Raw genomic sequence first — 27,170 nt, forward strand, 5'->3', positions numbered from 1 at the left:
CACGTGGAGAAATATCTCAAATTTTAAACCTAGCGCTATTATTATAGTAATGTAGTATTATTATTATAGTAATATAGTGTTATAGTAGTTCAAATAACCAATTGATTAACAATAATTTTGTATTGTATCAAATTTGAAAGTAATGCGGCCCGTCAACTTCCCATTTTTTCTATATGCGGCCCACTTACCCGGCCGAGTTTGAGACCCCTGCTCTAAACGTAGCCTTCGATACAGATGTGAACACAGCCTTTCTTGGCTATGACTGTGTAATTTAAACTAAATTCAAGCAATTGTCCAGTCTTTCTGGGCCCCCCCATTGGGCATTGGTGGGGGTGAAAATATAATTACTCCCCCTCCTCCGTTACTGCTTGGCTCCCGGCTTTAGAATGGAGCAGGGAGGCGTTCCTACGTAATGTCACCAGCTGTGCCCGCCTGCATCATTCACTTGCACTGTACTGATGTTAAATTACAAGCGTCAGCATAGTGTAGCGAGTGTCTAAGACTACCGCTGCCCCGTCATACCACTGCAGGGAAACAGTAGTCTGAAGTCTCTGCAACAACGGTTGTCATGACTACAGCTATTGCAGAAAGGATGTCCGGGCTGAATATAGCTATTGAGTCCTGACATCATATGCAAAGTGACCGTCAGGCCGGACAGCCACTTTAAAATAGGAATTAATTCAGGTTGTCATTCTCAATAAATAAAACTGGTGGTAAAATTGGAAGCCATATGTTTTTACTATTTCCTGCAGATGATTTTTGTGTTGTGTTTGTGTTTACATTTTTGATACAATTAGAAGGATTGTGACCCGTCATCGTGTGTAAATGGGCAAAGCGGTTGTGTCTTTTTTTTTTTTTAGGCCGGATTCACACGATCGTGTGCGTTTTGCGCTGCAAAAAACTTGGCGTTTTGCGCGTGCAAAAGCTCCGTGTGTCATCAACATATGATGTGTGGCTGCGTGATATTCGAGCAGCCGTCATCATTATGACACTCTGTTCTTATGTTTGTAAACCGATCCTGTAGGAGCGATTTCATTCAGTCGCCACTGCCAGGGACGAGGGTGGGCCGTTGGGCGAGCTAAAGTGAGAGTAATAAGGGCATGGTCAGAAAGCGTTATGTCATCTATAGAGGACGATGTGAGGCTGGAGAGATGTGTGTGACGTAGGAAAAAGTAATCTAATCGGGAGTAGGAGTTGCGGGGGGGGGGGTGGGGGCGAATAAAACGTATAGTCTTTTTTCGAGGGATGTAGAACCCGCCACGCGTCCACCAGTTGATTCTCATGCAACAATCGTCGTATATGACGGTGGGCTGACCTGGGTAGAGAGGAGTGCCCTCGCGAGGAATCTAATACGGGATCCAATGTAACATTTAAATCCCCCCCAGTATTAGGGTGCCTTCCAGAAAGCCATCCAGCGCCCCTAAAACTCTGTCCAAGAAGGCTACTTGACCAGTGTTAGGGAGATGGTGTGAGGCCAGCGTGTACAGGGTGTTATCCAACTTACCCTTCACGAAAAGGTACCGGCCGGCTCCATCCGTGCAGGTCTCCACATGTTCCCAATGGAGAGAACGTGAGATCAGGATGGAGACCCCCTTAGTCTTGGAGTCGGGGAATACACTATGATACCCATCAGGATAATTGGCGTCCGTGAGCTTCGGTATGCAGTCCGCCCGAAAGTGGGTTTCCTGCAGGAAGGCCACGTGAGCTTTTCTTGTCCACAGAAGACGGAGAATGGGGGATATTCAGACCCTGTGCATTCAGGGAGACAGCAGTAATGTCAGACATGGTAGCGGACTGAGGGATGGACAGAAGGGAAAGGGGAGAGGGAAAAAGAGAGAGAAGGAGAAAAAGAAGAAAAAAAGCTCCTACACAGAAGCAGCAGTACAGGAGCAAACAGAAAACACGAATTCTCTAAGTTCGGAGTACAAACTCTCTCCACTACTCAACGTGTGCTATGTCGTCCACAGAGGAAGGCCTCCGAACACGACACCGCTACACGGAACCCTAATAGGGAACGAGGAAAGACCGCAATGCAAAAAACAGTGTCTCAGAAATTCAGTAGTCAACTAGATATCTCAAATATATTGCGTCTAAGCCCCGGACTCACCAAATCAACTATTACAGGGACACACCTTCCCCCACTTGGTGAAACAGTTGAATCATCCACAACCGGTAAACCCCCCCCCAGACCCACAGCAATACAAATGTCCTCAGAGCAACTCCAGCAACGCCATCTTCACCGCTCTCCAAGAACCCTGTGGAAGAAAAAGGTGGGGTGAAGTGCAAATAAATGTCCACATAAGAACGCCGAAGATCAATCCGTCCCTCCGCGGGGAATGCCGCCCTGGAGGCCGAGGTTTAACGGGTCCGACTCCACGGTCTCTGTGCGGGGATCGTCGCTCTGGAGGTCGGGGTACGGTCAGCTCAGCTCCTGGACGAGGCGGAAGATGAGACACAGAATCTGGATCTGGTCCTCCTCTGAGAGCAAACGGTGCCGGGGGTTCAGTCCAGTCCGGTAACCGCACCGGTGGGATCTCCAAGAACCGGAAGGCCTCTTCCAGGTCATCCGGGGACCGGACCGCAAATGACATCCCCTGCCTGCGAAGGATGATATGGAAGGGGTGTCCCCACCTGTAAGTTGCGCCTGCCGCCTTTGTCACTTCCAGTAAGGGGCGGACAGTTCTGCGCATGGAGAGTGTCAGTCTTGAGACGTCCGGCAGGACTGTAATCTCGGTACCGTTGAAAGGAACAGCACCCTTCTCCCAGGCTCTCCGGGCAATCTCCTCTTTCTGCTTGTAGAAATGCACTCTACATAGAACATCTCTGGGTCGGTTGCCATCTCTATTCCGGGGGCCCGCCAGTCTGTGAACTCTGTCCATCTCAATGGGCATATCCCGCGGACAGTCCAGGAGTCTGTTAAAAATGTGTGTCACAGCATCATAAAGTCAATCTGGAGGTACAGACTCCGACAAACCCCTCAGTTTCAAGTTGTTACGCCTCCCCCTATTCTCGACATCATCCAAATGTAGGGAGAAGTCCCGTAGTTGCGTAGCTTGAGTTGCCAAGGACTGTGAGAGAACCGAAATGTCCAGGGAAGATATGGAATGCTGGCGCTCCAAGATTTCCACCCTCGTGGCCAGAACACGCACGTCCTGTGCGACAGCGCCAATGGCCCTGTCGTGTTTCTCCTCCAACTGGGTGAGGCGGAGATCCAAGTCGGTTTTGGTAGGCAATACCTTGACCATCTCCCAGAGTTCCGCCAGGGTCCGTTCCATTGAGAGCGGGAGGCCCGGGGACGGGCCTGTGTGATGTTCCCCCATGTGCACCGGTGGGGTTGGGGTCCCCCTGAAAATGGCCGGTGTTCCCTGACTCTGCTGAGAGTCCTGTGCTGTAGCCTGCCGTTGAACGGTCAATAAAAATGGCACCTCATGCGCCCTGCCTGGTGGCGCCATGTGAGTTACCCCATGTCCGGGTGCTGGCTGGGGCTGAATAGGGGGCAAGGCCTCTGCCGGGGTCGGTGGTGCCGGCCCTGGGAAATCTGTTCCACACTGACCTCTCTCCAAAGATGACATCTCCCCTCCAGGGGCTCGGGAGCAGCAGCCGGTCTGCGTCCGACCAGAAGGGGAAGGAGGCGGAGAGATCCCACGAGGCGACGGAGTCCGGGTTCGGCCTGCAGGAGGAGAAGAAGAGGACCGCGGCGGAGTGCCGTCCAGGTGTGAACCGGAGAAACCGGCCAATGGATGGAGTGCCCGAGGTGTCCGGGAGGTTCCTGCGGCTTTTCCCCCTGGTCATCCTGAGTCGGGGACCGGTGAGTGAGTCATGTCGGGCGATTTTCGGCTGGGTGAGTCCGGAGCTGAAGACTAACCCGTCCTCACACCGCCATGCTAAGCCACGCTCCCATCTTCCATTTTCTGTGAACACAGAAAATGTTATGATGCTAAATGTGCAGTTAGAAATTCTTCAGTATCCGACATTCCAGAAAATCCGCCACTATTTCCAGCACAGAACTGCCATACATTTTAGAGTAACGACAACTAATTAGAAAACTTTAAATAAAACGTTATAATAGCATTTCGTGTAAATATAAAAGTTTTCCTTCCTGAAGTCTCTCTAGCCTTAGGCTGTGTTCACATCTGCGTTTCAGATTTCGTTGTTCTCTATCATAGGAGCAGAACAATGAGAATACTGGAAGCAGCGGATGCAACGCATGACGGAATCCTACGGCACTCAATGGAACGCTTGACTTTAATGGGTTCCCTTGGGTTTCTGTAATTATGCCTGACAAAATAGCGTTGGATGTCCAGTAAAAAGGACTAAATCTGCAATGGACGCTCTAAACCGCTGCTAGAAGCGGCTCTGCTCCGGGACTCCAGCTCTGGGCAAGCCCCTGACATCACTGACAGCATCTGTGGAGGGCACTGTGGCAGCATCTACAGAGGGCACTGTGGCAGCATCTACAGAAGGCACTGTGGCAGTATGTACAGAGGACACTGGCATTATCTAGGGGTGTGTTGCATTATCTACAGAGGGCACTGTGGCATTATCTACAGAGGGCACTGTGGCATTATCTAGGGGTGTGTTGCATTATCTACAGAGGGCACTGCGGCAGCATCCACCGAGGGCACTGTGGCACTATCTAAAAAGGGGCTGCCAATCTTGACATGTGTCTGCCAAACGCTGCTAACTGAGCCGCCGAACTGCATTTAGCGACACTTAAACTGGAAAACTGGATTGTTGAAATAAGCACGTGGAGAAATATCTCAAATTTTAAACCTAGCGCTATTATTATAGTAATGTAGTATTATTATTATAGTAATATAGTGTTATAGTAGTTCAAATAACCAATTGATTAACAATAATTTTGTATTGTATCAAATTTGAAAGTAATGCGGCCCGTCAACTTCCCATTTTTTCTATATGCGGCCCACTTACCCGGCCGAGTTTGAGACCCCTGCTCTAAACGTAGCCTTCGATACAGATGTGAACACAGCCTTTCTTGGCTATGACTGTGTAATTTAAACTAAATTCAAGCAATTGTCCAGTCTTTCTGGGCCCCCCCATTGGGCATTGGTGGGGGTGAAAATATAATTACTCCCCCTCCTCCGTTACTGCTTGGCTCCCGGCTTTAGAATGGAGCAGGGAGGCGTTCCTACGTAATGTCACCAGCTGTGCCCGCCTGCATCATTCACTTGCACTGTACTGATGTTAAATTACAAGCGTCAGCATAGTGTAGCGAGTGTCTAAGACTACCGCTGCCCCGTCATACCACTGCAGGGAAACAGTAGTCTGAAGTCTCTGCAACAACGGTTGTCATGACTACAGCTATTGCAGAAAGGATGTCCGGGCTGAATATAGCTATTGAGTCCTGACATCATATGCAAAGTGACCGTCAGGCCGGACAGCCACTTTAAAATAGGAATTAATTCAGGTTGTCATTCTCAATAAATAAAACTGGTGGTAAAATTGGAAGCCATATGTTTTTACTATTTCCTGCAGATGATTTTTGTGTTGTGTTTGTGTTTACATTTTTGATACAATTAGAAGGATTGTGACCCGTCATCGTGTGTAAATGGGCAAAGCGGTTGTGTCTTTTTTTTTTTTTAGGCCGGATTCACACGATCGTGTGCGTTTTGCGCTGCAAAAAACTTGGCGTTTTGCGCGTGCAAAAGCTCCGTGTGTCATCAACATATGATGTGTGGCTGCGTGATATTCGAGCAGCCGTCATCATTATGACACTCTGTTCTTATGTTTGTAAACCGATCCTGTAGGAGCGATTTCATTCAGTCGCCACTGCCAGGGACGAGGGTGGGCCGTTGGGCGAGCTAAAGTGAGAGTAATAAGGGCATGGTCAGAAAGCGTTATGTCATCTATAGAGGACGATGTGAGGCTGGAGAGATGTGTGTGACGTAGGAAAAAGTAATCTAATCGGGAGTAGGAGTTGCGGGGGGGGGGGTGGGGGCGAATAAAACGTATAGTCTTTTTTCGAGGGATGTAGAACCCGCCACGCGTCCACCAGTTGATTCTCATGCAACAATCGTCGTATATGACGGTGGGCTGACCTGGGTAGAGAGGAGTGCCCTCGCGAGGAATCTAATACGGGATCCAATGTAACATTTAAATCCCCCCCAGTATTAGGGTGCCTTCCAGAAAGCCATCCAGCGCCCCTAAAACTCTGTCCAAGAAGGCTACTTGACCAGTGTTAGGGAGATGGTGTGAGGCCAGCGTGTACAGGGTGTTATCCAACTTACCCTTCACGAAAAGGTACCGGCCGGCTCCATCCGTGCAGGTCTCCACATGTTCCCAATGGAGAGAACGTGAGATCAGGATGGAGACCCCCTTAGTCTTGGAGTCGGGGAATACACTATGATACCCATCAGGATAATTGGCGTCCGTGAGCTTCGGTATGCAGTCCGCCCGAAAGTGGGTTTCCTGCAGGAAGGCCACGTGAGCTTTTCTTGTCCACAGAAGACGGAGAATGGGGGATATTCAGACCCTGTGCATTCAGGGAGACAGCAGTAATGTCAGACATGGTAGCGGACTGAGGGATGGACAGAAGGGAAAGGGGAGAGGGAAAAAGAGAGAGAAGGAGAAAAAGAAGAAAAAAAGCTCCTACACAGAAGCAGCAGTACAGGAGCAAACAGAAAACACGAATTCTCTAAGTTCGGAGTACAAACTCTCTCCACTACTCAACGTGTGCTATGTCGTCCACAGAGGAAGGCCTCCGAACACGACACCGCTACACGGAACCCTAATAGGGAACGAGGAAAGACCGCAATGCAAAAAACAGTGTCTCAGAAATTCAGTAGTCAACTAGATATCTCAAATATATTGCGTCTAAGCCCCGGACTCACCAAATCAACTATTACAGGGACACACCTTCCCCCACTTGGTGAAACAGTTGAATCATCCACAACCGGTAAACCCCCCCCCAGACCCACAGCAATACAAATGTCCTCAGAGCAACTCCAGCAACGCCATCTTCACCGCTCTCCAAGAACCCTGTGGAAGAAAAAGGTGGGGTGAAGTGCAAATAAATGTCCACATAAGAACGCCGAAGATCAATCCGTCCCTCCGCGGGGAATGCCGCCCTGGAGGCCGAGGTTTAACGGGTCCGACTCCACGGTCTCTGTGCGGGGATCGTCGCTCTGGAGGTCGGGGTACGGTCAGCTCAGCTCCTGGACGAGGCGGAAGATGAGACACAGAATCTGGATCTGGTCCTCCTCTGAGAGCAAACGGTGCCGGGGGTTCAGTCCAGTCCGGTAACCGCACCGGTGGGATCTCCAAGAACCGGAAGGCCTCTTCCAGGTCATCCGGGGACCGGACCGCAAATGACATCCCCTGCCTGCGAAGGATGATATGGAAGGGGTGTCCCCACCTGTAAGTTGCGCCTGCCGCCTTTGTCACTTCCAGTAAGGGGCGGACAGTTCTGCGCATGGAGAGTGTCAGTCTTGAGACGTCCGGCAGGACTGTAATCTCGGTACCGTTGAAAGGAACAGCACCCTTCTCCCAGGCTCTCCGGGCAATCTCCTCTTTCTGCTTGTAGAAATGCACTCTACATAGAACATCTCTGGGTCGGTTGCCATCTCTATTCCGGGGGCCCGCCAGTCTGTGAACTCTGTCCATCTCAATGGGCATATCCCGCGGACAGTCCAGGAGTCTGTTAAAAATGTGTGTCACAGCATCATAAAGTCAATCTGGAGGTACAGACTCCGACAAACCCCTCAGTTTCAAGTTGTTACGCCTCCCCCTATTCTCGACATCATCCAAATGTAGGGAGAAGTCCCGTAGTTGCGTAGCTTGAGTTGCCAAGGACTGTGAGAGAACCGAAATGTCCAGGGAAGATATGGAATGCTGGCGCTCCAAGATTTCCACCCTCGTGGCCAGAACACGCACGTCCTGTGCGACAGCGCCAATGGCCCTGTCGTGTTTCTCCTCCAACTGGGTGAGGCGGAGATCCAAGTCGGTTTTGGTAGGCAATACCTTGACCATCTCCCAGAGTTCCGCCAGGGTCCGTTCCATTGAGAGCGGGAGGCCCGGGGACGGGCCTGTGTGATGTTCCCCCATGTGCACCGGTGGGGTTGGGGTCCCCCTGAAAATGGCCGGTGTTCCCTGACTCTGCTGAGAGTCCTGTGCTGTAGCCTGCCGTTGAACGGTCAATAAAAATGGCACCTCATGCGCCCTGCCTGGTGGCGCCATGTGAGTTACCCCATGTCCGGGTGCTGGCTGGGGCTGAATAGGGGGCAAGGCCTCTGCCGGGGTCGGTGGTGCCGGCCCTGGGAAATCTGTTCCACACTGACCTCTCTCCAAAGATGACATCTCCCCTCCAGGGGCTCGGGAGCAGCAGCCGGTCTGCGTCCGACCAGAAGGGGAAGGAGGCGGAGAGATCCCACGAGGCGACGGAGTCCGGGTTCGGCCTGCAGGAGGAGAAGAAGAGGACCGCGGCGGAGTGCCGTCCAGGTGTGAACCGGAGAAACCGGCCAATGGATGGAGTGCCCGAGGTGTCCGGGAGGTTCCTGCGGCTTTTCCCCCTGGTCATCCTGAGTCGGGGACCGGTGAGTGAGTCATGTCGGGCGATTTTCGGCTGGGTGAGTCCGGAGCTGAAGACTAACCCGTCCTCACACCGCCATGCTAAGCCACGCTCCCATCTTCCATTTTCTGTGAACACAGAAAATGTTATGATGCTAAATGTGCAGTTAGAAATTCTTCAGTATCCGACATTCCAGAAAATCCGCCACTATTTCCAGCACAGAACTGCCATACATTTTAGAGTAACGACAACTAATTAGAAAACTTTAAATAAAACGTTATAATAGCATTTCGTGTAAATATAAAAGTTTTCCTTCCTGAAGTCTCTCTAGCCTTAGGCTGTGTTCACATCTGCGTTTCAGATTTCGTTGTTCTCTATCATAGGAGCAGAACAATGAGAATACTGGAAGCAGCGGATGCAACGCATGACGGAATCCTACGGCACTCAATGGAACGCTTGACTTTAATGGGTTCCCTTGGGTTTCTGTAATTATGCCTGACAAAATAGCGTTGGATGTCCAGTAAAAAGGACTAAATCTGCAATGGACGCTCTAAACCGCTGCTAGAAGCGGCTCTGCTCCGGGACTCCAGCTCTGGGCAAGCCCCTGACATCACTGACAGCATCTGTGGAGGGCACTGTGGCAGCATCTACAGAGGGCACTGTGGCAGCATCTACAGAAGGCACTGTGGCAGTATGTACAGAGGACACTGGCATTATCTAGGGGTGTGTTGCATTATCTACAGAGGGCATATGTTTTTACTATTTCCTGCAGATGATTTTTGTGTTGTGTTTGTGTTTACATTTTTGATACAATTAGAAGGATTGTGACCCGTCATCGTGTGTAAATGGGCAAAGCGGTTGTGTCTTTTTTTTTTTTTAGGCCGGATTCACACGATCGTGTGCGTTTTGCGCTGCAAAAAACTTGGCGTTTTGCGCGTGCAAAAGCTCCGTGTGTCATCAACATATGATGTGTGGCTGCGTGATATTCGAGCAGCCGTCATCATTATGACACTCTGTTCTTATGTTTGTAAACCGAAAAGCACGTGGTGCTTTTCTGTTTTCATTCATAGTTTTGACTACTGTAGCGCGAATCACGCGCGGAAAAGGGAAGTGTGTCGGTGTGCCGTGCGCGGTTTTCACGCACCCATTGACTTCAATGGGTGCGTGCAGCGCGAAACACGGCCAAATATAGGACATGTCGTGAGTTTCACGCAGTGGACATACGCTGCGTGAAAATCACGGACTGTCTGAACGGCCCCATTGACTAACATAGGTCTGTGTGACGCGCGTGAACAACACGCGAGTAGCACGGACTTATTATACGTTCGTCTGAATAAGCCCTTAAAGGAATTTATCAATTAATTGACCTGATTTAAAAAAAAGCATTAAAATGTTGATCGCAGAAAAGTCCCCGTTTTCGGGGATGGCTGTTCATTATTGTACAATGATGGGAATTATTTTTTTCCCTGTCCTAGTCGAAGCAGTATATCTCCATGTGTTCTGGGGTAATGCAGATGTTTAGGGATGTTAGTTTAATTGGGGGCAATAATCTAGGTGATAAACCCATCCCTGAATTTTGGCGTATTGTAGATTCCAAACTGTATAAATACTTGGAGTAGATTGCAGAGCAGACGTTGAATTTCCATCAGTTGCTGCTTCGTATTATCTCTGCACACACAGCAATGCAGTTAGAAGATTGATAATACCTCCAAGAAGGGGAGTGAACAGTTCAGGTGCCCGCAGTGCCAGAGTCGCTGCATAGATGTAAACTAATTGCCTTGACTACACAATAAAGCCTGCCCCTCTGCTCTCATGTGAAAATGCAGGCGTAGCACAGCCATCTGTATCCGGGCAGCTTTTTCGTATTCCTATTCCAGCTAGTAATTATCGAATCTGCAATATGTGGGGTATGTGCTTTTAAGATGCTCTTCTCCCTGTGATTTCCTTGGGTTCCCCAGAACGACAGCCCTGTGATTATTCTCTTAAGTCTTCGTCTTTCCCGAGAGGATCAGAAGCTATTTTACAGCAATTGGGTTAACCTTTCCTTTTCTTGCCTGACATGACGGTGCGGGGGGCTGTTAGGCGGCAGTAAGATAAGACTAGTGACAGTCCTTAATAAGACCTACTCCAGAGTGTCAGGATACATCATTCCTACATCCAGAATATCAACATCAGGTGGCACCGCACATGCCTTTCCCTAGCATAGGTTTCCTCATATTGATTGATTCCTATATCTATAGGTGTATGCTCACTGATAGATGACTATTACAGCAACAAGGAAATCCCATTCATTTGCATCATATATGATTGTCAAGGGTTAGACCCTTTTCACTCCACATTTTTGGCTTTTTATGTCAGACATATACATCTTAATACCAAAAAAAATAAAATGTCATGGACGTATACTGTTGTGTACCTATAGGCTGCTTTTTGGCATGTTTGACAGCTTTACTTTATTCCTTCCTTTCCCTTTGTTACGACCAGCAGGTTTGTGGACCCACTGGGCTACTCCACCGGGTTGGCTTCGGGCCACCTATAAAGGCATTGTCGAAGTAGCCTTCGCCCTTTAACCCCTATACAGGTATCTGGTCTTCGCATCGGGGAGGCTACCAGGTCGTTGCCTGTGGGGGGCGAAGTAGCTGCTGGCCAAACAGACACGAGACTTGCACAGGCAGATAATACCTTGTTGGATGGACGCTGACAGTAGATCTGGTCAAAGGTGGATAGCTGGAAACAGGCAGGCAGCTGGACACAGGCAGGTAGCAGATAGTCGGTCAAAGGCAGGTAGATAACAGATAGCAACAGCGGACTGGATACAGGCTGGTAATGGATAACCCGATGCCAGCTGACAACAGATAATAACAGCAGACTGGACACAGGCTGGTAACGGACAACTAATTACAGGCTGATAACTGATAGCAATTGCAGACAGGTTACAGTTGCATACAGGAACCATCGCTGGATAACACTAGGTTGTTCCAATATTGGTCAGGCACCTGGTGGATATTGAGAGGTGCCTTAAATAGTCCTGGGGGGGGCAACAGGGATTAGTGAGATACCTTGAATTTCACAAGCGCTGGCCCTTTAGGAGGCAGCCGGAGCGTGTGCGCTAGGAATGGGACCCGCCGCCAGCGTTACACCTTTACTTACCCTTTCTTTGCCTCTCTCTCTTTCTTTCTCTCGTGCTCTCTCTTTCTCTCTCTTTCTTTCTCTCTGTCTTTCTCTCTGTCTTTCTCTCTGTCTTTCTCTCTGTCTTTCTCTCTGTCTTTCTCTCTGTCTTTCTTTCGGTCTTTCATTCTTCCCACAAAAAGCATATTTTTGTTAAAGGCTATGTCAACCGTTGCAACCAATTTTTCCAATGTCTGGATGCATCTATATATCTAAATAAAGCAACTTTACAAATTATCTTAATTATCGTTTTGTCTACAACTGTAATGCAGACATATATATCTCTATAGTTTAATAAGGGGAATTATAGCTGCATAAATACATCAGTGGACCACTGAGACAACATTGAGCTTAGATGCCCTACTAAATAAAAGCCAATGGGTGCTACCACATCTGCTGAGTGGCCCCATAACTGGTAAGAAAGTTGCCATGGTCCCTCTTGGCCAATTAGTGGAGAAGACTCTTCCAGTTACATACAGGGCATGTGTTGTTGTGGCACCCTGAATGGTAGTGGGAGCTTTGCACGTTCAGGTCTGTTTTGTTTTTGGGCATCTAGAAATTAAAGGGGCTTTACATGGTTACAGGTTCCGGTACCTTTGCTACCTAATTGGATCTTGCAGCATAGCACTGGCCATATTTCCTAAAAAGGCCCAGGCCTGTTGGGGAATATGGTACAGGCTACTGGACGCAGATGTGTTGTACCTGGTTTTGTTCATTGTCAGTCACACTCGGTTCATATGTGTTTTGTGTCTTTTTTTTTTTTACTTCTTATTTTATTATATTATCTTATATTACATTGTTGTCTTCGATAATCCAAGTAACATAGCAAGACAGCTGGGAAAGTTTGCCAATTTTCCCAAATATTTCCCTGTCTAAGTTTCTGCTTTTCTTCATTCCAACAGCAAATTAATCATTACACTGGGCAAGAAGCAAAAACGAAAGATTGAATCCTCAGAAGAAATCTCTGACTCGGAAATCGCTTCACGGATTCTGAAAGAGGAAGATGCTCAGGTGTGTGCTATTTCAGTATATTCTTTTTCCTATATTTACTTCTTTGTGTCATTATCAATATCCATTTAGTTTCGTATTCAGATTTATTTTCATTATTTTGTTCTGTTCACAATTTCCCATCCAATCATTTTTAAACCCCGTGTTCGAATATCTTTTTGGACAGATTTAAAGCTGCTGTCAAACTAAAACTAAATGTGTTATACATTTCTAGATCTCTTTCTACAGACCCCCTGCGGAAGTGTAATACTAGTCCTTTTCTTCCCACAGCCTTGACAGTTTGGCTTCCCTTATAGTTTTCTGAACTTATTTTATGTAAGCTGAACATTGTGCTTTATGTAAAGGGCTTAGGTTACTTCCACCCGACAGTCCCGCTACCACGCTGGGGATCATTCTTTCATCTCTTTTTGCCTCTTGTAGAATTTTTAACAGTAATTTCATAAGAATAATGGTCTAATTTCTGAGGACTGTCAGGGACTACCCACATATACAATAACTAATGAATTCAATGGGATACCTGCCTTTTTTTTTTTTGTCGTTTTAATGGCTGGATGTGGAGATTTTGGCTATTGACAGACGAACGTTCTTTATTACCTTTCCTGTTGGCAGCTGTAGCCCTGGATTTCATTCATACTTTGTATAGAAATCTACTTTATTTTACTATTTGATTGAAAGCGTACCTAACTTTTCAGTGACTTTTCAGAATGAACTGTCATATGTGTGTAGATGAGGAATAACACTATTTCTATTTTTGGCCATTATATGACTTGTATTTTTATTTCTGCAGTATTTATATGAAGTATTTTGATATATGGAAACCAGCGTCTAAATGTTCGCAATCATATTTTTGTATACAGTGCATACATCTGCACACCAGGTACATGCAGATGGAGAAGAAAGCAGATGTGCCAAATTGACAAAAAAATTATTAACTGGCATCGTAAATGGGGCCCTGGTGCACATTTTTGGCTGTCGCAGTGTTGAACTGGGGTGCCTAGGGACCACCAGTGGAATTTATTCTGGGGCCTGCCCTACAGATACATGGCTATAATAGGCTTGGTTTACATATCTGGTTAAAAATGGCTGAAAAAATAGCGCAAAAAGCACGTGTTTTTTTTCAACGGCACCATTTGGATGGTACATATCATATACCATGCTAGAGACAAATAATGCCACCACACCATGATCACATTTTACCACCACCTAGTGTCAGAATACAGTTACTGAATAAAAATCACTATGCAAAGACCAATGTTACCAGTATACGGTGACTATATATAGTGGTATCTCTGTAGCAAGGTTCGGATAGCACTAGGTTTTGGCGTGGGTGCATAGGTAGGGGCCCAACTCGAGCCAATAGAGAGAAAGTACTATGCACACCAAAAGGGAAATTCTTTTCCAAATAATTGATTTATTTATAGCCAGTGACAGTGCGACGTTTCGGTCGATACCGTAACCTTCCTCAGGCACTTTGTCAATGCTGGACCCTGTTTGCTGGCGCATTTGTATGGCGGCAGACCGCTAGAGTGAAGCGGGTTGAGCTCGCTCCATACACAGCTGGTGAAGGCTGTTTTACACAGCTGACACCTCACTGGAACGGGCGGAATCAAAGATCACTTTGATTTCGCCCGTTTAACACCTTAAATGCCCCCGCGGCACAATCTGCTGGTAACACTGGTTGTTATGTTCAAAACACCTAAGTACTATCCATCACAAAGAAGATACACCACTCTCTAGGCACGTGCATTCTGCACATAATGGGGATGTCCGTGCCCTACAATTCTGGGGCATTACCCATATTAAACTTGGCCCTAGAGCAGGTAATCTGGATCGCAGGTTACTACAGGAGGAGGCACGTTGGATCCATCGTTTGGGCTCCCTCAGCCCAGGGGGCCTCAACGAGGGTTTTACGTTTGCGGCATTTTTGTGAATCCGCTGGTCTTCCCTCTGTTCGGTTGCATGATGCCCCTTTGGTTATACATATTTTTTGTTATAAATTGCATTATTATATAGCATTATTATACAGCACTGTTTTATATAACTGACTTTGACTATGTTTGTACCTTTCCACACTCCTTACCATTTATTGACATCAATATAATCCTGAATAACCATTCAGACTTTCCTAGTGACTATTGCGACGGTCTCCTTCAATTTCAACTTTAAAATTGGGCTCTCACTACAGACCACAACTGGTGCCATTATCCTGGCCACTTTATGGTTGGCATTATACATATGCCAATCATTTCTGCGATCTACTGTACTATGTACATGGCTATCTGCCTATTCATTGGTGAACTATCGTTCTTGCTGCCGGTCATGCACTAACTTAATAACTATTTCTACCTAACAGCTATATAGCACGTTATATGTATGCAATTCAATATGCATGCGTCGATACATTGTTGTAATCACCGGATTTTTTCTATCTCCGGTTTTTTCGTTACTGCACATGTGCGCCGGCACTGCACCTATTGGTGGTGGCTTCTGTCTCACCAGCGATTGGTGCTGCTGACTGTCAGTCAGCCGTGCGGAGGCTTGTTCCTCCGCTCCTCTTTTGATTGGCTCTCAACTAATTGCAGCAACAGCTGCAGATAGTTTACTGAATATATAGGTATGTGGATTCCGGCGCCCGCTGTCACTAGCCCCTATACCCCTGAAGATGCTACGTCGGTAGTGAAACATGTCGGGGGGGGCTCTTTTGAATTTTTAACTCTGGTCCTGCTGGTCTCTTAGTAATTTAACTTACAACGTGGTGCTGCGGTCTGCAGCCGTTAGCACCTTGCTTCTTTGAATAACCACACATTGCACTATGCTGATCTCTATCAGCAATGGACCAGGAATTTTAACTTCTATGTAGTCTGATGGTCGTCTATACCAATTAAAACTTTATATTTTAATTTTGGTGGTTGGGAAACAAGGGCTCTGTTTGCCAGTAGGCACTCTATACATTATGGCAGCCTGGGGCCCTAACAAAGGCCCCTCGGTCTGCCATCTTTGTACTCCTCTGAAGCTCCGCCCCCGGCAGGGCTTCAAGTAAAACTGTCAGAATCACGATATACTGCAATACATTAGTATTGCAGCATATCATGCAAGCGATCCAACGATCACTGGTTCAAGTCTCCTAGGGGGACCAATAAAAAACAAAACGTTGTTTAACTGTTTTTTTACTCTTTTTTTTTTTTTTTTTTTTTTAAATGTTCAAAAGAAAAGAACCTTTTCACATTTTTGCCCCAAAATCAATGTTACAAAAAAATAAAGGTTAACATAACTGGTATCGCCGCGTCCGTAAATGTCTGACCTATCACAATATATCGTTATGTAACTTGCTTGGTGAATGTTGTAAAAAAAAAAATAATAATTATATATATATATATATATATATATATATATATAAACAGGCAAATTGTTGGTTTTTGGTCACCTTAGTGCTAATAAAAATAAAAAGTGATCAAAAAGTCGCATATATCCCAAAATGGTATTGGTGAAAACTATAGCTTGCCCTGCAAAATGTAAGCCCTCGCAAAGCTAAATTGATGGAAAAATGAAAAAGTTCTGGCTCTCAGAATACGGCGCCACAAAAGATTTTTTTAATTTAGCAAATAGTTTTCTTTTTTTCAAAAGTGGTAAAACATAAAACAAAACATATGAATTTGGTATCGCCGTAATCGTATCAACCTGTAGAATAAGGTGAATATGTAGTTTTTACCGCCTGATGGATGCCGTAAAAACAAAACTCCCCAAATAATTGCGTAATTGCTGTTTTTTGCCCATTTCACCACACAATTTTATTTTTTTTCTGCTTGCCAGTACATTATGCGGTAGAATAAATGGTGACATATAAAACTACAACTTGTCCCGCGAAAAACAAGCCTTCCTATGGCTATATAGACGTTAAAATAAAAAAATTATAGCTTTTGGAAGGTGGGAAGGAAAAAACAAAAGTGAAAATTTGAAAAATGGCTGAGGAGGGAAGGGGTGAAGATTGTAGTCGTTCACTTTTCTTTTCTTCCTCATCTGGCCCAGACCGCCACCAGAACTTTTTGCAGCCACAACTCGTCTCTGCAGAATTAGCAGTATTTTTTTCATGAAATTTGCCTCATTTTTTTGTAGAAACGAAGATCAAACCGGCAAGTGAAGCGGAAGAAGTATGCAGAAGAAGGAGAAGGGAAGCAATCTGAGGATGAACCAAAGGCCAGTGTTAAAATCAAGAAGAGTGCTGCCCCCCTGCCAGCAGAGCAACCTTTGCAACTGTTTGTGGTATGTGTACCAATACTGAGTGACGAGAACACTTAACCCTCTCACCTCCAGTAATAATATTCCTATAGCCTGCCTTGGCAGGACCGGTGTGCTTCTAATAGTATTTTTTATATTGTGTGGAGCATATGGCTGTACAAGACTGAGGGTGAGAAGAGCAACGCTGCGTGTGTATGACGCATCTGATGGGACGTATTTTGAGATTTGGTCTCCATGACAACACCGCATTTGACTAAAATCAGAGAGGGACATGTCATCAGATCTTTAGGCCTCATGCACACAAACTTGTTTGGTCCGTGATACACGGACCGTATGTTGGCTGCATTTACCAGACCGAACATAGTTCAGGGAGCCAGCGTTCCTAGCATCGGAGTCCCTGCCTCTTCGTGGAAATACTGTCCCATAGTGTAATCATGTTTTCAGTATGGGACAGTATTTTCTCTGGGCAGCAGGGACTCCTAGCATCATACATAACTATGTTGCTAGGAACTTCGGTTCACTGAACTGCGTTCGGTCTGGGAAATGCGGCCGACATACGGTCCGTGTATATCATGGACCAAACACGGTCATGTGCATGAGGCCTTAGTTCAGCTTCAGGCTTTGAACCGGTAACTTCAAACGATCACGAAATGTCATCGTAAGAACTCAATAAAGGGTCTTGAGAAATAATTTGAATGATAACTCGTGTAATTCTACGTATTCCCACCATCATAACAGCTGATCTGTGGTTCCTGAAGACCGTCCCGCAGCGATCAGCTGATCGACAGGCTAGCTTCTTTTCAAAAAGTGAAAATGTGATATCCCTAGGATATGCTATCATTTACTGCTGCTCCTTCACAGTATTTCCCTGCACGGTGATGCTGCCAGCCACCTGCTTTCACTTGAATGGGGTAGTGTTGCTGTTCCAGCGGATTGGATGTCCAGGAGCTCTGCGGTGCAGAGAATAAATCATAGGGACCTTGGTCTCTTCCTTCACATGATCAGTGGGGGTCCCAGCTGTCCCGCTCCCACTAATCATAATGTAATGGCATATCCTAGGGATATACTATAACATTATAAGATTGGAATATCACTTTAAGTTGTAAAATGTAGATATTCTCAAGCTGTGTTCCGGATAGACCTTTTTTTTTTTTTTTTACACCGTTTTGACATTCCTATGTAAAAGAGCTATAAAGGATTTGGTGTCTTGAGATTGAGCAGCAAAATTTGGTTCTGTATTTGGTATAATGTGTATCCACCATGACTTAAATGACAATTTCCAAACGTAGTCCCAATACTAGGTCAATACAAAGAAGGTGCAGAAAATGGATTTACAGTAGTGAGTAAAAAGCCAAATTAAAGTGCAGGGTGCTCCCCACAAGGACCTCGACCACGCAGTCCCCCCAATTATCCGAGATATAGAAAAACGGCCACACTCCAAAATGGAAAACATTGTTTGTTTTTTTTCACCCCTTATTGCTTTTCTTCTCTATCTACAGTAGTGAGTAGTATCAGGAATAACCAGGAATCTTCTTTTTTTCCACAGGAAAACCCTAGTGAAGAGGATGCTGCCATTGTGGACAAAATCTTATCTTCAAGGATTGTGAAGAAAGAGGTGAGGAACAATAACATCTCCAGACGTGTGATCTTCTTTACTTACGAGAATACCAGACACCATAGTTGCCTTTTTTTTCTCATTTCAGACTACATCTGGGATGTTAGTTGAGGTGGAAGAATTTTACGTAAAGTACAAAAACTAGTAAGTAACAGCGATCGCACACGTGCATTCTTTTGGTTTATTCACTTCCTTGGGTTCAGGGAAAACTGATAGACTGTGCTATGTCTAGTGCAGGGCCTGAGGAGATGCTACGTAACAAAAACATTTACTCCTTGAATCCTTGTGTCATGCCCCACCCCCTCGGGCCCTGCATTTAGTATGACACCGTGCATTAGTTTTGCCTGGAGTAGGGAGAAGTGGCTACATGGGTTCTTATATTGTACGTAGCCTCTTTGCAGTTGTCCTGTGTCTATTCTTGTGGCGGCAAAATTTAGGAGGCAGTCACTTTAAATTTGCCAGGTCACCATATTTGTAGTCTGGCGCTGTTGGAGTAAAACTAGTAGTCACAGCATGCTCTGTGTGTGTGTCCCGGGCATGCACAAGCAATGGAGACGGAGAGTGATGAGCCCATGGTTGTTCCCTTACTTCCAGGTGGTGGATTGAGCTGCAACTCAATAATTCCTACTGGCAGGGGGATATAGAGTGGATATAGTGCTTACTGATCATGTCCGATTTGGATATGTAACAGGGGTTGACAACAGAAAACAAAGGCATGTTAATATATGTATCATAGAAAATGTCTTTATCTCCATTCCTCAACGTTTCAACAAAAGTTTTACTTTACACTTAGGTTACATAGTATATTCCGTTGCATTTCATTGTCACCTAGTGTTGTTTATAATAGTATATGCGTATTTATTGTGATGCCACTGATACCCGCTGGTTATTCCCACTCTTAGCTCCTATTTGCACTGTGAATGGGCCACCGAGCAGAAGTTACTGAAGGACAAAAGAATTCAGCAGAAGATAAAGCGTTTCAAGATCAGACAGGCACAGAGGGCACACTTTTTTGCTGATGTAAGTAAGGAAAGGATCTTTCAGTGGGATGATTGGTATTGAAGCATGTTCTTTATGTAGTGCCAACATATTCTGTAGTGCTGTATGTTACAGAATATACACTGGGGCCAATCGAGCACTGGAAGGACTTGGGTATATTGTTTACTACTATTCTAAGCAGTAGCAGTTTGTGTCAAACAGCAGCCGCTAAAGCAAATGCTTTTTTTTAGGGTGCAATAGAATGGAGATAAAACACGTTGATTCGAATATATTATTTACCGTACAACCAGTAAATCCTCCTATTGACAATAGGATTCAGTTTTGACATCTAGTCTGTAGAAAGGGTGTAGGAGAGCTGCTCCGGGAACTTAAAGAGGCTCTGTCACCAGATTTTGCAAACCCTATCTGCTATTGCAGCAGATCGGCGCTGCAATGTAGCTTACAGTAACGTTTTTATTTTAAAAAAAACGAGCATTTTTGGCCAAGTTATGACCATTTTTGTAGTTATGCAAATGAGGCTTGCAAAAGTCCAAGTGGGTGTGTTTAAAAGTAAAAGTCCAAGTGGGCGTGTATTATGTGCGTACATCGGGGCGTTTTTAATACTTTCACTAGCTGGGCGCTCTGATGAGAAGTAACATCCTCTTCTCTTCAGAACGCCCAGCTTGTGACAGTGCAGATCTGTGACGTCACTCACAGGTCCTGCATCGTGACGGCCACATCGGCACCAGAGGCTACAGTTGATTCTGCAGCAGCATCAGCGTTTGCAGGTAAGATCGACTTACCTGCAAACGCTGATGCTGCTGCAGAATCAACTGTAGCCTCTGGTGCCGATGTGGCCGTCACGATGCAGGACCTGTGAGTGACGTCACAGATCTGCACTGTCACAAGCTGGGCGTTCTGAAGAGAAGAGGATGTTACTTCTCATCAGAGCGCCCAGCTAGTGAAAGTATTAAAAACGCCCCGATGTACGCACATAATACACGCCCACTTGGACTTTTACTTTTAAACACACCCACTTGGACTTTTGCAAGCCTCATTTGCATAACTACAAAAATGGTCATAACTTGGCCAAAAATGCTCGTTTTTTAAAAATAAAAACGTTACTGTAATCTACATTGCAGCGCCTATCTGCTGCAATAGCAGATAGGGGTTGCAAAATCTGGTGACAGAGCCTCTTTAAAGAGGCTCTGTCACCAGTTTAATACTTCTCTCTCTCCTCCTTAACCCTTTCATGACCACGGGTCATTGATGCCCCTGTGTCCAGGTCAAATTTTCCACTTTTGATGTGCACTTCTTTAAACGATAATATCTTTGGAACCGCTTTGAATATCACAACTATTTTTACTTTGTTTTTTTTACAAGACTTATTAGGCTTTCATTTTCAAGATTCAGTGGTTTTAATTTTTATTATGAACAGACAAATCACTAACTTTTACTTTTTTGTAATTTTTTTTATATATATCTATCTATATATAAACATACATACATACACTGTACATCTCTGTAACAATTAGTCTTCTTCTCTCCATCAACATGGATCACTGTGAGGGAAGAGTGAAGAGGGCTATATACACACGACCGTGGAAAAAAACGTCAGTCAACACCGAATCAACTGTCAGTTTTTCATGGCTGTTTTGCATCAATCTGTCTCAAAATTTAAGTCCATTTCCCGGCCTTTGCCATCCGTTTTTCTTGGACGTTAAAAAAAATGGATGAATTTTATTCGTTATGGCTTTTTGTCCCAATCCCCTGAAAACACCATAGTGCCCATTTAGATAGTGACACAATACCACTGTAGATAGTGCCACATTGCCCACATAAATAGTGCCAGTGCCCACATAGATAGTGCCCACTGTAAACACTGCCCACATAGTGCTACAGTTCTCCCTGTAGATAATGCCCACTTAGTGCCACACACGGTGCCCATTTATGTTTCTGTCAATAGAGTGGTGTGAGGGCTTATTTTCTGCGGGAGGAGTTGTTGTTTCTTTTGGTATCATTTATAGTTCCATATAATGTACTGGGAAACTGAAAAAATTATTTGCGGGCTGAAGTTGGAAAAAACTGTGATTCCTCAATAGTTTTTTGGGTTTCGCTTTTACGGCTTTCACTGTGCGGTAACAACGACAACTTATCTTTATTCTGTGGCTCAATACGATTACAGTGATACCACATTTGTATAGTTTTTTTTTATATCTTACTACTTTTATTGATAATAAACTTTTTGTTAAAAAAAATGTTTTGTGTCGCCACATTCTGAGAGCCATAACGTTTTAATTTTTTCACAGATTGAGCGGTGTGAGGGCTTATTTTTTGTGGGACGAGCTGTAGTTTTTATCGGTACCATTTTTTGGTACGTAGAACTTTTTGATCACTTTTTATTCAAGCATTTTTGAGAGCTAAGCTGACCAAAAACCTACCTACTTTTTTTTTTTTACGGCGTTCACCGTGCGCATTAAATAACGATATATTGTAATAGTTTATACTTTTACGGACTCAGCGATACCAATTTTGTTAACTTTTTATTTTTTACATTACTTTAGGGCGAAGGGGGGGTTTTTTTGAACTTTAAATTTTTGTGTTTTAAGTTTTTCACTACTAAAAAATGTTTTCACTTTATTTTATTTCTTTTTACACACTTTATTAGCCCCCCCTAGGGAACTTGGGGGAACTAGCATATTGCAGTATATCGTCATTTTTACAGGCTTCCATAGGCAGGGCTTAACGGAGGCAAAGTGAAGGCCGCTCTGAGGGCCTTCATTAGGCCCCTGGGCTGCCATAACAATCGTCGTCACCCCCCGATCTCACTGCAGGGGGAGGGGTGATGAGCTGTCGGAGGGGGCCGCCCCCCCTCTTTACAACGCCTTCGATGCTGCGGTTGCGATTGATCATTTGAGGTGTTAAACAGCCAGGAACAGCGCGATCGTTGCTCCTGGCCGTTCGTTCCGGGTGTCCGCTGTAAACTACAGCCGACACCCGCACCATATGGAGCGCGCTCCAAGCATCAACCCCGCACCCGGACGTAATAGCACGTCTGGGTGCGTTAGGGGGTTAAACTAATAGGATTGGTTGTTCACATTCCGCTTGTAAATATTGACTCTGTGAGGTGATGTAATTAACATGTATAAATCTATACAAGATCACGCCAAGAACTGTGCAACCGTCCAGAGGTTGCAGAACTTTTTTTCCCTTTGAGGGCCGAGTTGGTCACTATCGCCCAGGTCCTTTTGTTTTGCCTTCTTAAAAGACTAGATCGGAAAAAGTTTAAACCAACATGTTCATAGAGGATTTGGATTTGGATTTGGAACTTTCCTTTGAACATAAACCATGTTGTCGTGTGTTCCACGTTTGTGTCATTCTGTACATGCCATGGTTTGGCAGTTGCTCTCTAGTTATTAAATTATATATCCTTTTATTTATTGCCTTAAAGTAGCCTTCTCTCACTTACTGATAATTTTCTGAAAAGTTAAACTCTTGCATGACTGCAGAAACCACTTACATACGTACAATTCCCATACCAAAATTGTGATTCAAACGCTTTCCTTTTGAATTGTAGATTGAAGAAGAAATGTTTAATCCAGACTATGTGGAAGTGGACCGGGTGTTAGAAGTTTCTTTCTGTGAAGATAATGACACCGGGGAGGTAAATGTAAAAATAATTATACATATCGAATTGCCCCTTATGTTGTATATTAGGAGAATTAAACCTTGATTTAATGCTGTGTGTTTTTCACCTTTTCAGCCTGTTATTTATTATTTAGTGAAGTGGTGCTCACTGCCATATGAAGACAGCACATGGGAACTGAAGGAAGATGTTGACCAGGCAAAAATAGAGGAGTTTGCGCATCTGCAAGCTCGTAGACCTGATACTAGGAGAATGGTAAGTTCTCTATAAGCCATCGGCAACAGTAAAGTAAAAGTTTTACTATTGTGGAGCTTCATGGGATTAAACCTTTTAATAGCTCCTATGGAATGGCCCAATTCTTGCAGAGAAATACAAACTGAGCACCAATGAGACACAGAACCAAAACAGGTTCCTGTAAGCTCTGCAGTGTCCAGCACTTAAGGGGTTATCCACTTTGGACAATCACTACTTGTTGGAAGGGTCTGTTGACAATAAGAAGACCACAAAAGTGTCCCCTGCTGGGCTCCAAGCGATCAGCTGTCATCACTGGGTAAACCTGTCAGTAAGTGGTCAATTTTCCGACATGGCCCCAAAGGTATTACACAGTGACTATTCAAATCAATGGGCTGTCTGTGTAATGCAGTACACGATAGATCCTCCTTTATTGTTTTATCCAGGTACATCACCGCACATGCGGGTCTGTCTGTGTCTGTTATGGCAACTCAGGCCATTAAAATGAACGAGGCTGAGCCACACTTGTGTGTATGGTGTTATGCCATGGCCCCTTCGTTCTGCTGATCAGTAGTGGGACCCCCATCGATCATACATTAATAGCCTTTCTCAAATATAGGCCATCAATTGTAAGTATTAGACAACCTATTTGGCATCTGACAGAGTTTGTTTTACCAGTATTGACCACCTAACAATTGGAAGAAAATCAGCCAGACATGAGAACATTTGTAGTGTTACTCAGATGTACAGAGGAAGACGTTTTAAACAAAGTTTTCAATATTGTAGAGCTTATACACCATTCAGCCATAACATTAAAACCATTGAGAAGTTAGGGGAATAAAATTGATTCCCACGATACAATGGCACCTGACCAGGGGTGGGATATATTATGCAGCAAGTGATCAGTCATTTCTTGAAGTTGATGTGTTGGAAGGAGGAAAAAGGGGCAAGCGTAAGGATCCAAGCGGCTTTGATCATGGCCAATTTGTGACGAGTAGAAGACTGGGTCAGAGCATCTCCAGAACGGCTGGTCTTGTGGGGTGTTCCTGGTATGTAGTGGTTAGTACCTGCCAAAACTCGGGCAAGAAAGGACAACCGGTAAACCAGCAACAGGGTCATGGGCGCCCAAGACTCATTAATCACGTTTCAGGAGGGAAGGCTAGCTCATCTGGTTTAATCCCACAGAAGAGCTACTGTAGCACACTTTGCTTAAAAGGTGAATGCTGGGTATAATAGAAAGGTATCTGTCAAAGTCTTTAGCAGATTCTGAGTCCAGTAGCTGAAACAATCCATGAGGAGGGTGCTAATAGAAAGAGTAGTGAAGTAACAGTTCACGTTAAGCACACAGATAAGCAGCAACAGGGTGTTGTATGGGACAGAGATGTGATCAGGAAAGAGTCCAAGTTCAGCACACAGACAAGTGGCAAGAGGTTGTAGCATGAGGCAGAGACATGGTCAGGAAACAGTCCAATCTCGTTATACAGATAAGCGACAACAGGTTGTAGACAGGCAGCAAGTAACTAGACTACAGGCAGGAAGCTCAATAGTCTAGCAATCAGGAAATGCAAGGTCCAGGCTTATATAGCAAATCAAAAGGATGAGACCAATCAAAGCAGCTTCAGTAGTGGAGCTGTCCAACATTTCAGATGGCTCAGTGAGAAGAGTCACTGCCTGGGACACAGAAGTCTCTGGGTACAAATCCTGACAGCGCAACACACAGTGTTGCAACTCTTGGGTATGAGGCCACTTAGCGGCACACTGGTCAGAGTGCCCATGCCCACTGCAGAAAGCACCTACAATGGGTACTTGATCATCAGAACTGGGCCATGGTAGGTGGTGGCCTGGTCTCATAAATCACGTCTTCTTTTACATTATGTGGACGGCCGGGTGCGTGTTTGTAACTTACCTGTGGAAGAACTGGCACCAGGATGCACTGTAGAAAGAAGACAAGCCGGTGGAGGCAGCATGATGCTCTAGGCAATGCTCTTCTGGGAAACCCTGGGTCCATACATTCATGGAATGTTACTTTGACACGTACCACCTACCTAAACATTGATACACACCAAGTACACCCCTTCATGACAACAGTACTTCCTAATGGCAGCGGCGTCTTTCAGCAGGATAATGCGCTCTGCCACACTGCAAAAATTGTTCAGGATCGGTTTGCGGAACATGACAAAAAGTTCAAGGTTTGACTCGGCCTCTAAAATCCTCAGATCTTAATCCAATTGATTTGGGATGTGCTGGAAAAATAAATCCAATCCATGGAGGCCGCACCACACAATTTATGGACATAAGGCATCTGCTGATAACGTCTAGGTGTCAGATACCACAGGAACCTTTAGAGGTTCCAGCACAAGGGGGACCTACACAATGTTAGGCAGGTGGTTTTAATGTTATGGCTGAAACCGTTTATGTTTAGGTACAGACATGTACAATATAAATGTCAGGCAGAAATGGCTGCATGGGTACATATACTCTACAGAGCCTCTTTACAACTGTTTAGTGTTTACTTTTATCCCAAACAAAATCTAAGAGAGTCGCTTTAAATCGGCCAGGTCACCAATTTTGTAGTTTAGTGCTGATTTGAGTAAAATTAGTAGTCACATCATACTCTTGTGTGTCCTGGGCATGCACAAGGAATGGAGACTGGGAGTGATGAGCCCATGAAAGTTCCCCTTCTCCCAGGTTCTGTCATCAGAACGATCTTAATAATTCCTACTAGCAAAGGGACGTGTGGATATGGTGCTCGCTCATAATGTCCTCTTGGATATGTACCATAGAAAATGTCTATATTGCCTCAACTTTTCAATAGAAGGTTAATCAATTTGGTCATCAATTGAAAGTCCTGGACATCTTCTTTAACGGTTTTGATGTTTGCTTTACCAGGATCGGCCACCTCCTAACAATTGGAAGAAAATCATTCAGTCACGAGAATATAAGACGTGTAATCAGCTCCGAGAATACCAACTGGAAGGACTTAATTGGCTGCTATTCAACTGGTATAACAGGTAAGTTAAGGTGACAGCATTTCACGAATAAGATTTGCTTGGCAAGCATCCAGCTATAATTTTTCAAGCACAGGTCAGAAATCTAAGCAGATCTGATTAGTTGCGATGAGACCCAGTGTCCATATGATTACACTGATCACAGGAGCAGGGGGGTCACAGGGACATAGGCAGGGAGAGTTTTCCTGATATTTAAAAAAAAAAAAAGGAAATGCCACTTATGAGCATACCCTTACATTGTGCAAGTTACCCAGCTTTCCCAGATTCCTGAAGGGCATATCAGGCTGGCTATGCTACAGTATGGAGGATTTATCACTACATAACTCGACAGACTTAACCATTACGGCTTCGCAGGCATATTTACGCAGCCTTTCCAGGCTCCTGAATATCAATTCTTACAAGTTCTGCTACTGTGTGAGAGTTGTCGGGTTTTTTTTTTGTTTCTTTTAATTGAATAACTCGTCAGATCTGAAATTCTGCAGTCTGGGAAGGCTGGTTAACAAGCTCTACAGGGCAATATTGTGGGTCACCATTGCAGTTCCACGGCGTGGTCATCTAGCTTTATTAGGACCCTGCATGGCTAGTTGGTCTAGCTATTTAAAGGGGGGTTCTTGTACTACATAACCAGGCATATTTGGAATTCGGCAATCTGGGAAAGCTGGGTAACAACCTTTGCGGAAATGTAATGGAGGCCACACTTGGCAGATACATTCTGTACATATTATATACACCAGTATTTCTAAGCCAAGTACC

The 27,170-nt window shown here is 45.0% G+C and overlaps 1 protein-coding gene across 4 annotated transcripts in view; it reads left to right on the forward strand.

The window, feature by feature from the left end:
- The window catches only part of CHD9 (chromodomain helicase DNA binding protein 9), a 174,241-nt gene that overhangs the window by 91,077 nt on the left and 55,994 nt on the right, over window positions 1–27,170 (forward strand). For all 4 annotated transcript variants that reach the window (XM_075837529.1, XM_075837530.1, XM_075837531.1 and 1 more), the window contains 8 exons: window positions 12,598–12,706; window positions 16,817–16,963; window positions 18,486–18,554; window positions 18,643–18,698; window positions 19,457–19,574; window positions 23,110–23,196; window positions 23,296–23,433; window positions 26,299–26,420. In XM_075837529.1, the coding sequence (XP_075693644.1) occupies window positions 12,598–12,706; window positions 16,817–16,963; window positions 18,486–18,554; window positions 18,643–18,698; window positions 19,457–19,574; window positions 23,110–23,196; window positions 23,296–23,433; window positions 26,299–26,420 (846 nt within the window). The remainder of the gene's footprint in view (window positions 1–12,597; window positions 12,707–16,816; window positions 16,964–18,485; window positions 18,555–18,642; window positions 18,699–19,456; window positions 19,575–23,109; window positions 23,197–23,295; window positions 23,434–26,298; window positions 26,421–27,170) is intronic.

The sequence above is a fragment of the Rhinoderma darwinii genome, chromosome 9, assembly GCF_050947455.1.
Source record: "Rhinoderma darwinii isolate aRhiDar2 chromosome 9, aRhiDar2.hap1, whole genome shotgun sequence".
NCBI classification, from domain to species: Eukaryota; Metazoa; Chordata; class Amphibia; order Anura; family Rhinodermatidae; genus Rhinoderma; species Rhinoderma darwinii.